This window comes from Arachis duranensis, chromosome 10, assembly GCF_000817695.3.
Source record: "Arachis duranensis cultivar V14167 chromosome 10, aradu.V14167.gnm2.J7QH, whole genome shotgun sequence".
Classification (NCBI taxonomy): domain Eukaryota; kingdom Viridiplantae; phylum Streptophyta; class Magnoliopsida; order Fabales; family Fabaceae; genus Arachis; species Arachis duranensis.
Window position 1 is genome coordinate 17,560,933 of NC_029781.3, and position 15,148 is coordinate 17,576,080.

The 15,148-nt window shown below is 38.3% G+C and overlaps 1 protein-coding gene and 1 pseudogene across 4 annotated transcripts; one reads left to right on the forward strand and one right to left on the reverse strand.

Moving 5' to 3' along the window:
* Nucleotides 1-7,077: 7,077 nt before the first annotated feature.
* Nucleotides 7,078-9,727, reverse strand: LOC107469316 (secoisolariciresinol dehydrogenase-like; annotated as a pseudogene).
* On the forward strand, nucleotides 8,425-14,100 carry LOC107469325 (putative pentatricopeptide repeat-containing protein At1g19290). Of its 4 annotated transcripts, XM_052255393.1 has the most exons (6): nucleotides 8,425-8,650; nucleotides 9,169-9,426; nucleotides 9,525-9,613; nucleotides 10,059-13,063; nucleotides 13,163-13,272; nucleotides 13,748-14,100. In XM_052255393.1, exon 4 carries the CDS (start codon nucleotides 10,276-10,278, stop codon nucleotides 12,853-12,855), a length of 2,580 nt encoding a protein of 859 aa, XP_052111353.1. In that variant the 5' UTR covers nucleotides 8,425-8,650; nucleotides 9,169-9,426; nucleotides 9,525-9,613; nucleotides 10,059-10,275; the 3' UTR covers nucleotides 12,856-13,063; nucleotides 13,163-13,272; nucleotides 13,748-14,100. The 4 variants fall into 4 exon arrangements, with proteins under 4 accessions (XP_052111353.1, XP_020989219.1, XP_020989220.1 ...); XM_021133560.2 differs by having other exon boundaries at nucleotides 10,059-13,272; XM_021133561.2 differs by having other exon boundaries at nucleotides 10,081-13,272.
* Nucleotides 14,101-15,148: the final 1,048 nt, after the last annotated feature.

Consider the following 15,148-nt stretch of genomic DNA (forward strand, 5'->3'; position numbering starts at 1 on the left):
AGATGTATTAGTTAGACTGAAGAATCTTTAGCCAGTCGCCACTTATGGTTTAGCTTGTTTATAAGCTTTGAATTATCTGGAGGAAGTTCTAGGATTGCCTTCGGCTTTCCTCTATTATTATGTATTATATATGTGGAAGCTGTTACCATGCTGGGGACCTCTGGTTCTCACCCATGCTGATTTTGTGATTTTCAGATGCAGGACGTGAGGTTTCCTGCTAGATACTTTTATCTCTATTAAATAATACAAACTGTGATGACTCCTCTTATGGGAGATTTTGGAGAATAGGTTTTATGTATTTGTGTCCCTTTGGGTTTCCTTTGGGGTTTTCCTTATTTTATCATATGTATATATTGCTATATGCTCGGACCGGTTATCTTCGCAGCTGGATTTTGAGTCTTAATATTCTTGTTTTTGGCACTCCTTTGTATATATATAATCTCACGTTGGTTATCCTTGTTCATTACATTATCGATCGGGGAGTGTTGCGCTTTCGAGTTGCAATTTTTTGTTTACCCCTTTTTCTATAAAGGCTCCTAGTTATGATCAATTATTCATACTACTATACGTACTAAATTTTTATTTTAGAGGTTGTAATACCTTGCCATCTCTGAATTATGACTTAAGCATAAGACTCTGTATGGTAGGGTGTTACATTATGGTATCAGAGCAGTTCGTTCCTGTAGAGCCTGAGGGATGGACTGACTATGCTTCTGTGCATTCTCTATATGTGTGTTATGTGATATTAGTATATCTACTTGATATAATTGGCATAAACGTTCATGAGCATGCATTTGGGACTTGAAGCACTAAACTTCCGATATTGAGACTGATCAACTTAATATCGATTATTTGGTGTGTATAGGAACCAGATGGCGCCTCGTGGACGCGGTAGAGGCCGTGGTAGAGGTCGTACTAATGTTCATGCGCCGGAGAATAACCCTAATGACCCGGTGAACCTTATGAATACGTTGGAAAACATGGCTGCTGCGATGCAAGCCACTGCTGAAGCTCTTGGGCAACGGATAAACAATCATGGCAACAACAGAAATAGAGCTCAGGGACCAATAGCGGTCAGAACTTTCTCTGTGATGGTAAACAAGTGTAGGATTGCTGAAGAGTGTGTGAAGAAGGCAGCCGCTGAGAGAAGAAATCACAAGGGACCATTCCCATAGAACCGAGGAAAGAACTTTGCACCTAGAGGTCCGCCTTTCAAGTAGGAAAGTTCTTTCAGGAGGCCCAACAACAACAACTCCCAAGGGAAAATGTTTGGGAAGCAACCACAGAATGAGCAAGCTTGTGCTAGGTGTGGAAGTCACCATCCGGGAGCCCTGTGTATGGCCGGATGGGGTTTGTGCTATTACTGTAGTAAGGCGGGACATAAGGTCCCAAACTGTCCAGAGAAGCAGAAACAAGGTGCTGGGAAAGCACAACAGACTGGTCGCATGTTCACCACCTTAGCTATAGGTGTTGTGGGATCCGAGACACTCATCCGAGGTAACTGTGAAATGGCTAGTCAAACTTTAAATGCTTTATTTGATTTGGGAGCATCGCATTCATTCATTGCATTTGAGAAAGCCCATGAGTTATGATTGAAGATCGTAACCTTAGGTTATGATCTAAGAGTATATAATGCTACCCATGAAGCCATGGTGACTAGGCTAGGATGCCCGAAAGTTTCCTTTAGGTTCAAGCAGTGTGATTTTGTTCATAATTTAGTCTGCTTACCGATAATCGGTCTTGATCTTATCTTGGGATTGGACTGGTTATCTGAGAACCATGTCCTGCTTGATTGTTCTACAAAGTCGGTGTACTTTATGCCGGAAGATACAGAAGGGCCGGTCGTGGTGAATAATTATTATTTGAATTCGATGATGGTAAACTGTTCCGGAACAGAATGTCTAGGTATCCTGTTGTTAACCGTGGGCATTTCGGGTGATGATCAAAGGTTGGAACAGATTTCGGTAGTGTGTGAGTTTCCGGAAGTGTTTCCCGATGATATTGATGAGTTTCCACCTAATCGAGAAGTTGAGTTTGCTATTGAATTGGTACCTGGGGCGGGACCAATCTCAAGTGCTCCTTATAGGATATCACCGTTAGAGATGGACGAACTAAAGTCTCAGTTAGAGGATTTGTTGGGTAAGAATTTTATCCGACCAAGTGTCTCTCCGTGGGGTGCTCCAGTGTTACTGGTAAAGAAGAAAGATGGGAGTGTGCGGCTCTGTGTGGATTACAGGCAGCTGAATAAGGTTACAATAAAGAATAAGTACCCATTGCCGAGAATTGATGATCTCATGGATCAGTTACAAGGAGCTGGGGTTTTCTCCAAGATCGATTTGCGATCCGGCTATCACCAGATAAGGGTGAGGGGTGAGGATATCCCTAAGACCGTTTTTAGGACTCGTTATGGTCATTACGAGTACACTGTGATGTCTTTTGGATTGACGAACGCTCCTGCAGTGTTTATGGATTACATGAATAGAGTTTTCCGTCCGTTTCTGGATAAATTCGTTGTTGTCTTCATTGACGACATACTAATTTATTCCAAGACTGAAGAAGAGCATACGAAACACTTGAGGATCGTGTTGCAGATTCTAAAGGAGAAGAAACTCTATGCAAAACTATCTAAGTGTGAGTTTTGGAAGAATGAGGTGAAGTTTTTGGGTCACGTGGTGAGTAAGAAGGGAATAGCCGTAGATCCAACTAAGGTGGAGGCTGTGATGGATTGGTAGCAACCAACTACCGTAACGGAGATAAGGAGTTTTCTAGGCTTAGCTGGCTTTTACCGAAGGTTTATCAAGGGCTTTTCACAGATAGCTTTGCCAATGACAAAGTTAACCCGCAAAGACACTCCGTTTGTTTGTACTCCTGAATGCGAGGAGAGCTTTCAGACATTGAAGAAAAAGTTGACCACTGCACCTGTGTTAGTGTTACCTGAGCCGAACGAGCCTTTTGAGGTGTACTGTGATGCCTCATTAAAGGGTCTGGGGTGCGTGCTGATGCAGCACCATAATGTGGTGGCGTATGCCTCACGACAGTTGAGACCTCACGAAGTTAGTTACCCTACGCACGATTTAGAACTCGCTGCGGTTGTGTTTGCCTTGAAGGTGTGGAGGCATTACCTCTATGGGGTTAAGTCCCAAGTTTTCTCTGATCACAAGAGCTTGAAGTACCAATTTGATCAGAAAGAGCTTAATATGAGGCAGAGGAGGTGGATGGAATTGTTGAAGGACTACGACTTTGAGCTGAATTACCATCCGGGAAAGGCGAATGTAGTGGCGAATGCGTTAAGTCGGAAGTCGTTATATGCGGCTTGGATGATGCTTCAAGAGGAGAAGTTGCTCAAGGGATTCGAGAGTCAAAAAATTGGTACTCGAAAAGTACCCGGAACCTTATGTTTGAGCCGATTAGAAATCTCAAAGTGACTTTAAGTCCGAACTCCTAAAGGCTCATCAAAATGATAAAGCGTTATGGAAGGTGTTACCGGCCATTGAGCAAGGAAAACAGTGGAGAGTGTCGGAAGAAAAAGATGGGTTATGGAGGTTCAAAGGTAGGATCATTGTGTCAGATGTTGGCACTTTGAGGCAAGATATTTTAAAGGAGGCACACAAAAGCGGATTCTCCATTCACCCGGGAAGTACTAAGATGTACCATGATTTAAAGGCGATGCTCTGGTGGCCGGGTATGAAGAATGATGTGGCGGAATATGTTTCGAAGTGCTTAACTTGCCAAAAGGTAAAGATTGAACATCAAAGACCTTCCGGGATGTTGCAACCTTTAGAAATTCCGGCATACTTGACACAAAATCCATTGCGATGCTTTTCCACTTCTATTATGGAATTTCTAAATTTTGAAGGGTTTCGGATGGTTTCTGGTGTTCAATCTTGAGTTTCTGATAAGTTAGGCACTTAGAAACGTGTGATGCTACATCGACCTTCATTCCTGGCCTCCAAAACATCGCCTTCAAATCATGGTACATCTTGGTACTTCCTGGGTGGATAGAGAATTCGCTCCTATGCGCCTCCTTGAAGATACCTTGCCTCAAATTCCCGACATTCGACACGTAGATCCTACCTTTGTACCTCCATATTCCGTCTCCATCCCACGAAACTCCCCATCACTTTCCTTGCTTAATTACCGGTAACACCTTCTGTAACTCTTGATTGTCTTGTTGAGCTTTTAAAATTTTGGCCTTAAAGTCACTAGAGATCTGCAGTTGGTTTAGGCATACCCTCCCATCAAACTCTCCGACACGCAGTCTCAAATCCCCAAGCTTGCTCACCAACTCCTCTTCCTTAATCATCATCTAAGCGATCGTTAACGACTTTTGGCTCAAGGCGTCCGCCACAACATTAGCTTTTTCTGGGTGGTAATTTAATTCAAAATCATAATCCAATAAAAGTTCCATCCACCTCCTCTAACATATATTCAGGTCTTTCAGATCGAAAAGGTACTTTAAACTTTTGTGGTCTAAGAAGACTTGAAACTTGATGCCATATAGATAATGTCTCCAGACTTTCAGAGCAAACACAACCATAGCCAGTTCAAGATTATGAGTCGTATAATTCATTTCGTGCAATCTCAACTACCGTGAAGCGTATGTCATGACATTATGGTATTACATCAGCACACACCCCAGTCTTTAACTAAACATTTCACCCAAAAACAAAAATTATATGGATATTAAGGTAAATGAAGAAGGTTGTAGTTTCTCTTCGATCCCTCACTTCCCTTCATTCTTTTATTTTAGCTTCTGAATTCAAACTTCTCATTTCCCAGCCTAATAATATAGGTAATAAACAAGAAACTCATCAAATAAAAAAGGTAGAAAATTTTATCTTAACAGAATGATGAGCCAGGGTGAAGGGTAGCAGAGAGAAGGAAAGCAGAAAGAGTCCAAAATCTTTGAACCAAGCAATAAAAAGAAGAACAAATAACAAATTAGATTTGACATCGAGATGAGAAACGAGCAACAAGAACAGGAAATTAAATTATTTTGAACAGTTGAAGTCACCGAAGGAAACTAGCAGCGACAGCAGAGACCGCCAGCAAGATTTCTTCTTCTCAATGCGAGATGGAATTGATAGTGAAGAATTTTTCCCTCACGACAGGGGGAGCAGTCCAATCATTATTCCGGCACAGGGGACGCGGAGAGTCGAGGGGACGAGAAACCAGCTGATTCAGCGAGGATGAGTGGTAAGGGGAAGCACGAGGGGAATGAGACTGAAACTGAAAGGAGGGTTGTTAAGGTTGAAACTTATGTAAATGGTCATGGACATATAAATGAGAATCATTGAGGGGAAGAAGATTGGGTTGTTGTGGTTGCTGCGTGATGGACTCGTGGTGATGGGAGTGACCGGTAAAGCACGAAAAAGAAAGGAGACTAAACCGTGAGGAAGATTGGGCGAGTGAGTGAAGGCAGTGGACCCTGGACAACACCTTCTACACTTGTTGGGGAAGGGACAGTCTCACACGGATGCTGTGACAGTGCATGACCTAATGCATACAACATATTCTTTTAATTTTTCATTCGGCCGGGCAATCCAATACTTGGACCAAATCCGATTGGATAGTTAACTCGGATCCATTTTTAAATATCGGATCTGACTTCAGTCCAATAAAACCAAGCTAAATTTGGCTCAATATCATTGGGCTTGAGTCAGGCGGATCGAACCAAATTATCTACATTCAAGATTGCATGAGACTAAGACAGAGACCGAAAAATTGAGACTTGATTAACTTTTTGGATTATGCTTGGAATAAAGTATACAGAATTTTATTAAAATTTTAATTTTCATTCACAAAAATTTCAATTTCTTATATTTTCACTTTTTAAAAATATTGAATAGATTAAAATTTTAATTTGAGTCTCTAGCTATCAAATACAATATTAAATTCCAATTTTTTAATTCTAATTCTAGTTTTAAAATAAATACCACCTAATTGAATATATGCTTAGAGATACTTTGACAATTTTATAGCAAATAAGTATTTTTTTCGATCCCCAATTATCCTTTTAAAAATAACTAAAAACAATAATGAATGTAAATTATTTGAGTTGGATTAATTTTTACAAATAAAAATTATAAAAAATAAAATATTAAACGAACTATTTATTTACTGTATAGATTAGTCTATTTAACCCTTCTTTTTTAAACTAATTGCACTGAAGCTATTTAATATCTTGTTTTTATGAGCTTTATCTGTTTAAAGAATAAATAAATTGATCTGATGAGTTTTATCCATTTTAACAGTAGTTTGTAGCTTAAATTTTTATAATAATTTTTAAGATTTATGATTTTTACTATTTTAGTCACTCAAATTAAAATTTATTATATTGATCTTCGAGACCTAGTTTCAGGCATCATATTAGTTCTTAAACCTTTTTTGGTTTTGAATCAACAAACAGAATATTCAGTTAGCTCTGATTTATCACGTTAGACATATAATTGAATGATGTTGTTTCATTTTGGCACTTAAACAATGCAAAAACGAAATCATTTTGGAGAATAAGAAAAGATAACACGGTTTACACATCATAAAAATTCTTCTTCATCTTTTCTTTTTTGCTTTGTTTAAGCGCTAAAACGAAACGACGTCGTTTAGACTTGTGTTCAGCGAGACAAATCAGAACTAGTTCAATACTTTAATTTGTTCTCTAACTCAGTACTTTAATTTGATGAACTAAAATAATAAAAACTATAAATCTAAAAGACCACTTTAAGAATTTAGTCTTCGTTTGTAAAAAAATATTTTCTAAGGAAAATAAATATTTTTTTGGTAAATAAATATTAATAACATGAATTTTTTATTGTTTAAAATTATTTTTTTATATTTAAAAAAGTCAAAAACCCCCCTCTCTCTCTCTCTCTTCAAGTTTGTTGATATGTCACTTATGATTTATGAAGGTTACGGAGAAGGGGGAGAAAAAATAAAACCTCTTAGTACCCAAGAAATCTTCTCTTTATTTTATTATACGGAAAACAGTACAATAATATTACACATCATTGAGAGCAAGACTAATAAATTAGTAAACAAAATAGGACATATATAAAAGTTTAATGGGTTAAAACTTAATTAAGATTGTGAAAACAAACCGAACATTAGATTAATAGTAGTAAAACCACCATCAATAGCTAGATTATGACCACTGATGTACTTGGACTCATCACTATAGCCAAATAGAGTGCAGTTTGTGCTACATCTTCTTCTATCAAATGAACACCTTTAAGATTCGAATAAACATTTGAACACCCTTCATAATCAATTTTGAAGAACCCTCTGATTCCAACATTGTTAGCAACGGAGTAAGGTGACAAACAATTCACTATTATGCCAAAATTTCAAAGCTCAGCAGCTGCATTCTTTGTGAGTCCAATTAAGCCATGTTTGAAACTTGTATACGCATGAGTTGCAACCCCTCTAACTCTTGAACTTACACTCCTTATATTTACAATACTACCCTTTTTGGTTGGGATCATCACTATAGCTGCATGCTTGATTTCCAAGAAAGGCCCCGTAATGTTGACACTAAAAATGCGCTGGAAATCTGCCACATCATTGTCAAGAATGCTAGGGTTAGCATCATCTATTGCTGCTGCGTTGTTCACAATTATGTCTTGATTTTGATACTTTAATTATTGCTATGTTAACTGCATTTTCAACGTCATCTTCTTTTGCTACATCACAATGTACATAGGTTGTGAATATAACTCCTATGTCATCTTGGAAAGTGAATCCTTGTTGGTCTCGAATGTTGGCACTCACCGATGCCCCTAGCCCTACCAGTAATCAAAGCCACATTTTCTTCAAGTTTGCATAAATTGTAAACTGAATGGATTGCTGGTCATTTGAACTCCTGACTCTTATTTAAACGGATGACTAAGCTAACAAAGTTAGTTCATTTTACTCTTCTATTTTTTTAAGTAATTTTACATTTTCAGAAACCAATGCAACCAAAGATCTAGCCCAATCCAACTAACACACGTACTTAACCTTGACAAAAAGCAATAAGAATTATACTTTTCTCACACCACTCTTGTAAACTGATTATTATAGTTTTGATGCATCATGTGTGCATATATAGAGATTTGATTCAAGATACGAGGAAAACGAAATTTTAGGTTCTAGTGTTAAAGGTGGTTTAAGTGCACACCATGACACAATACTGGCTCATGAATTCTAACCGTGCTGGATTCCGGCTTCAAAGATTTGTAATTGATATATTTTTTTCTGTTAGATTAGATGTAATTTATATATTGTGTAGTACATTGTTGGACTCATCCATGGATTTTGGGCCGATTTGTTCATTTCCAAAAATGGCTTGACAAAAACGAAAAAGGCCCTTATTGAATAACCCAACCAAAGATCTAGCCCTAAACAATAAACATACCTACCGAGTTACTCTCAGCCCTCTCTGAGTCTCAATCCCTCCTTCGTGCCCCCTGCTCAGCCACCATCAGTCCATCACCAGCCTCAATCGATCTTCTTCTCCGTGCGGGCGCTGCACTGGTCGACTTCTTCTTCTCGCGCTGCTCTCCTCTCCTCTCCGTGCTGCTCGCGACTCAGTCCGAAGCTCAGTCACCCCGCCGCCAGCCCCTCCGCCACCTCAGCTCAGCTGCCCCTTCCCCTGTTCTCAAGCTCATCTCAGGTAAACTGTTATTTTCAGTTTTTTATTTTATTTTAATTTAGGTCTGATTATAATTAAGCTCAGTCACGCCACCATCACAGATAATTTTTTAAATTAAGGTCTGATTATAAAATTTAATTTGTTCTAATTTTTAAGCTAATGCTTGATTCGTTCTGATTCTTAATCTTTTCTAATTTTTAAAATTTGTCCTGATTATACGATAATGCTTCATTGTTCTGATCATATGGTTGATTTGTTCTGATTATATTGATCTAATTTATTAGCAATACCATGATTGATTTCTCTGTTGCTGAATTATATGGTTGATTTGTTCTGGTTATAAGTTGATGTTTTGTGTTTAGGATGTATAAGACTTTAGACCATGTTATAATATTTTGTGTTATTTGTATGTTACTTAAATATTTGTGTTATTAGCATTGCCTGGTGATTATGCTTTAGTTCTAGAATTTGATTGCTGCTTGCTATATGTTTTCTAAGTCAATTTTATCTCTTTTCAACCTTAACAATCCTCCTTTCAGTTTCAGTCTCATTCCCCTCACGCCTCCCCTCAACACTCATCCTCGACGGCCGCTTCCAGCTGCTCACCATCCTCGCCAGCTAGTTTCTCGTCCCCTCGACTCTTACCGTCCTCTGTGCCGGAATTACGATTGGACTGCTCCCTCTGGCATTAGGGGAAAATTTTTCAGTATCAGTTCCATTTCGCATTGAGAAGAAGAAATCTCACCTGCAATCTCTGCAGTTGCTGCTAGTTTCCTTCGGTGACTTCAACTGTTCAAGTAATTTAATTTCCTGTTCTTGTTGCTTTTTTCTCATCTCTATGTCAAATCTGATTTGTTATTTGTTCTTGATGCTGCTGTTAATTTTCTGCCTCCAGAGATATTCTTCTTCTTCTTCAGGGATTTTGGACTATTTCTGCTTCCCTTCTGTCTGTGCCCCTTCAACCTGGCTCAATATTCTGTTAAGGTAAAGTTTTCTACCTTTTTATTTGAAGTTTAAATTGAGAGGAGGCTAGAAGAGAAGAATGAAGGGAAGTGATGGACCAAAAGAAACTAGAACCTTGTTAACCTTAGTATCCATATAATTTTGGTTTTTGTGTCAGTTTGAAATGTTTTGTTAAAGACTGGTTTATATATGTGATTGAACGTGATAGTTCTACTTAGCTCTGCATATAACTATAGCTTCTGCATATATTGAGAGAGAGAGAGAGGATAAAGGAGAAGAATGAAGGAAAGATAGGGAGCAAAAAGTGACAAGAACCTTGCTCTCCTCGAATGAAGCTACAACTTTGCCCGTTTGCCTCCTTTGAATAGCCTGAATTATGCCATCTTTTTTAACGTTATTCACTAATATTTTAAATATTTCAAACTTCTCTTGACTGTAACTCAGCTAATTTCTTATTAATGTGCAGCTTCACTTTTTCAAATTTGCAGCAGTGGAAAAAGTGTGAAAGTCCGATGTAATCACTGACTGCCTGCATGTGCTGCACCCTTTTTGTCTCAGCTTGACACCTCACCTTCATCTCCTTCTTGCTACATAACTTTATATTTTAGTAGATAGCAACTGCAGGCTGTCCATCAGTAACCAAATTGATCCAAAGCAGCTATGTTAGCATCTTTCCCCAATCAATGTTTTCTTCCCTCTCTAAAACCATTCTCCATAGACATTGTCTTCTTCTGTTTCCACTTCCTCGCCACAGATCCATTCACCACACTTCCCAACTTCAATGGAAGCTTCGAGAAGAATACAATCTCCCCTACCCAGAGCTCCTTGACCGCATTTCCCACCTCCTCCTCCTTGGCCGCCCCCACGCCCTCTCCCGCCTCTCATTCCAATTCTCTGACCACCTCACTGATGCCCTCCTCCGCCGCCTACGCCTCCACCCCTCTGCCTGCCTCGAATTCTTCCAAATCGCCGCCAACCAACAGACGTATGGCCCTCACTTCAAGTCCTACTGTCTCATTGCCCATATTCTTGCCCGAGCCAGAATGTACCCCGAAACGCGGTCATTTCTGCACAAGCTTGTATCTCTATATTGCAAGAACAATTACTGGACGTTCGCAGTTTGGGATGAGATAGTTGCCGTTTACCGGGAATTTAGGTTTTCGCCTGTGGTTTTTGACATGATTCTTAAGGTTTTTACGGAGAAAGGGATGACTAAGGCTGCACTCCATGTGTTTGATGAAATGGGAAGGTTGGGTAGGACCCCAAGTTTGAGGTCCTGCAATTTCTTGCTGGCCAAGTTGGTTAGTTCCAATGAAGGAAGCATTGCTTTGATGGTTTTCGAGCAGATTGAGAGGATGGGGATTGTGCCGGACGTGTACATGTGTAGTATTGTTGTGAATGCGCATTGTTGCGAGGGAAAGCTTGATCGGGCTGTAGAGTTTCTGGAGAAGATGGAAAGGATGGGATTTGAGACTAATGTTGTGACCTACAATGCTTTGGTTAATGGGTATGTTAATGTGGGGGATGTAGAAGGTGCTGAAAGGGTGATTGGTTTGATGTTGGAAAAAGGGATTTTGAGGAATGTGGTTTCTTGTACATTGTTGATGAAAGGTTATTGTAAGAAATTTAGGGTGGAAGAAGCAGAAAGGGTGCTTCGTGATGTGGAGGAGGATGAGATGCTGGTTGTGGACGAACGTGTTTACGGTGTTCTTGTGGATGGGTATTGTCAGGTGGGAAAAATGGATGATGCTGTTAGGATTCGAGATGAGATGTTGAGGGCTGGATTGAAAATGAATATTTTTGTCTGTAATTCTTTGATTAATGGGTATTGTAAGCACAGTCAGGTTTGCAAAGCTGAGGAAGTGTTTAGGAATATGTCATGTTGGAATTTGAGGCCAGATTCTTATAGCTATAATACATTGTTAGATGGATACTGCAGAGAAGGGGAAATAAGTAAAGCATTTATGCTCTGTGAAGAGATGTTGCGTGAAGGTATTAGTGCATCGGTTGTGACCTACAATACTGTTCTGAAGGGATTGGTTCGTGTGGGTTTATATGACGATGCTTTGTGCCTTTGGAATTCAATGATACAAAGAGGTGTGGCTCCCAATGAGGTCAGCTACTGTACACTTCTTGATTGCTTTTTCAAAATGAGAGACTTGGAGAGGTCTATGAGGCTGTGGAAAGAAATTTTAGGCAGGGGATTCACTAAAAGCACAGTTGCGTTCAATACGATGATTAATGGATTATGTAAGATGGGGGAAATGGTTGAAGCAGTGGCTATTTTCATTAGGATGGAGGAACTTGGATGTTTACCAGATGAAATAACATATAGGACCCTGAGTGATGGCTATTGTAAAAGTGGTAATATTCTTGAAGCATTTAGAATTAAAGCTGTAATGGAAAGACAAGCAATTTCTCCATCCATCGAAATGTACAATTCCCTTATTGATGGACTTTTTAAGTCTAAGAAGTCTAACGATGTCGCTAATCTCCTTGTTGAGATGCAAACAATTGGATTATCACCAAATGCTGTTACCTATGGAACCCTAATTTCTGGATGGTGTGACGAGGGGAAGCTAGATAAAGCTTTTAATTTATATTCTGAGATGATTGAAATGGGTTTCACACCTAATTTGGTGATCTGTAGCAAAATTGTTAGCAGCCTTTATAAGTTTGACAGAATCAACGAAGCAACTGTGATTCTGGACAAAATGGTGGATTTTGATCTTCTTACAATTCATAAGTGTTCTGATAAGTTTGTTGAAAATGACATCATAAGTCAAGAAGCTCGGAAAATTGTCGATTCCCTTGATAAAAGTGATATGTGTAATTCTCTTCCAAATAACATTATGTATAACATAGCTATTGCAGGGCTTTGTAAATCTGGGAAGGTTGAGGAAGCAAGAAGTTTTTTGTCAATATGGTCATCTAGAGGCTTTCTTCCTGATAATTTCACATACTGCACCTTAATTCATGCTTATTCCATGGCTGGCAATGTGGATGATGCTTTCAACTTAAGGGATGAGATGCTGGGAAGAGGGATTATTCCAAATATCACTACATACAATGCACTAATAAATGGTTTGTGCAAATTAGGAAATATGGGTCGAGCACATAGACTTTTTGCTAAACTTCATCGCAAGGGCTTAGTTCCTAATGCTGTTACCTATAATATACTAATCGGTGGTTACTGTAGAATTGGTGATCTTAATGAAGCCTCTAAATTGAGAGAGAAGATGGCAGAAGAAGGGATTTCTTGAATCCATACACTGCTGTGATCAGTGATCTTTTGGGGGACACTTCATTGCTTCTGGATCAAGCTCTTCTGGTAGATCTTAAGCAAATTCTTCCCTGATGCTTAAATTTTGATGAGTTATAAGCACCAGTCTTAATACTACACATCTACAACCATGTGCTGATGCATCAGTTTCAAACCAAGTCAAAATTCCTACTTGCAGATGATTTCAGGTTCATAATAGCCCTATGGGGTTGAATGTAGAGTTTCATTCTTTTTGTTAAGGAATGCTAGATGTGTTATATAATTTTGGTTTCTATTACAATGATCAGAGAATCTGTATGATGCTTTTTTCTGGATGTGTCATTGCTCATTGGCCTATAAAGTGCTCATAGCACATGCTAATGACTCTGATATGGATTGATCCGCTACTATATTCAAGGTAGGGGTGGCAATGGGTAGGGTAGGGTAGGGTTTGAACCCAACCCTAACCCTACCCGCGGGTTGAGAAATACCCAACCCTAACTCTACCCGCGCTCAACCCGCGGGTATCTGATCCTACCCGCGGGTTGACAAAAATAAACATTATAATGACACAAATATCTCATAAATAATACAAGTATCCTTGGTTCAGTGGCTAGGAATCTTTTGCACATGCTTAAGGTCCTTGGTTCAACTCCCATATGTAACATTTTTAAACATATATAACACTTATTATGGGGGGTGGGTAGGGCGGATAGGGTTGAGGCTCAACCCACATCCTACCCACTCCATAGGCTAACCCGCTCCGTGCCCAACCCTACCCGCAGCGGATCGGGTTGGTAACCCTACCTGACCGGGTTGGGTATCCACGGATAGGGTCCATGTTGCCAGGCCTAATTCAAGGTGTCGTTGGAACTCAATTCAGAATCCGATAGGTGCCGTTGGAACTCAATTCAGAATCCGATGTTGAGCTTAGCAATTTCTGCACAAGAGTGAATTTTTCAAAGAGGGTTATTTGCAAGAAGACGTTTGGAACTCAATTCAGAATCCGATGTTGAGCTTAGCAATTTCTGCACAAGAGTGAATTTCTCAAAGAGGGTTATTTGCAAGAAGACGTGATACAAGCAGCAATTAAATACATTACTGTATCTGTAATGTAATTCTGTATGTTAACTTTTGCTCCTTAACAGCCATGATTCTGATTTTTCCTCGAAACTTTATTACATGTATAATTCCTACTGAATTCATATTTGGTGAATTATATATATATATATACCCCAACACGATATTATGACAAACATTTATCAAATTTATTACATTAGTACAGACTAATCATTCATAGCTAGTTGGCTGCAATATAATTTCGTAAATAAATAATATTCTGTCTAAATATATATACCTGAAGTAAAATTATCCTTCAACTTTATTCTTAAGTGTTATCTTTATTAAAACTTTTAAGCTAAAACTATAGTTTTCAATCTATAATTTGCAGCTTGTTATGGAGTGGGAACCTTGGACAATTTATATCGATCAACTTGCTTCTAAGCAATGACCCAAACAAAAAATATTTAGATTCATCGTTTTTAGTAAACTAATAAACAACAATTATGAAACGTGACTATTCAAGAAATGGATAATCAGGGTAACCAAGAACAAACGACCATTTGCAACAAGATCTGAAGTTGTTTTCGCCTCTTTTGGTTTATGTTTTGTTCGAGTGAGTTTGTTTGACCAATCCAATACTTGTTAGCTGAAATTCACTGCTATAATATTAGTTCCTAGTTAAGTCGAAAGAAGAATCATGAATCATCTTTAGAAGTCAATATTGTGTCACCAAGGGACGCTTTGGGTAGCTATCATACTGAATCTTGTGGACAATTTTTTCTTTCCAACAACACCTATTACATTATTGCATTCATTTTTACAACAGAAAAAAAAGTGTATATAATTTCACTTATTTTGTAAAACCCGATTGCAAACAAATTTCTATATTGATTAACCATTAAACTCAAATTAACATTTAACAATCAAGAAGCCTTTCACAGTAACAAAGTCCTTAACCAAATTAAATAATTATATACTCCAAGATATAATCTAATAATAATTCACAATTATTTAATTTCAACCGGCTGATAACTTATGTGAATAGATTTTTCGTTGAATTTTGGTTAACTTAATTGGATTTAATTGGCAAAAACGCTTGGATATATAACTAGAATGAATATATATTATGGTCTTGATAATAATAATAATAATAATAATAATAATAATAATAATAAATTTAATAAACAAATTTATTATATTATTTATTTAATTTAATAATACATATAAAATGA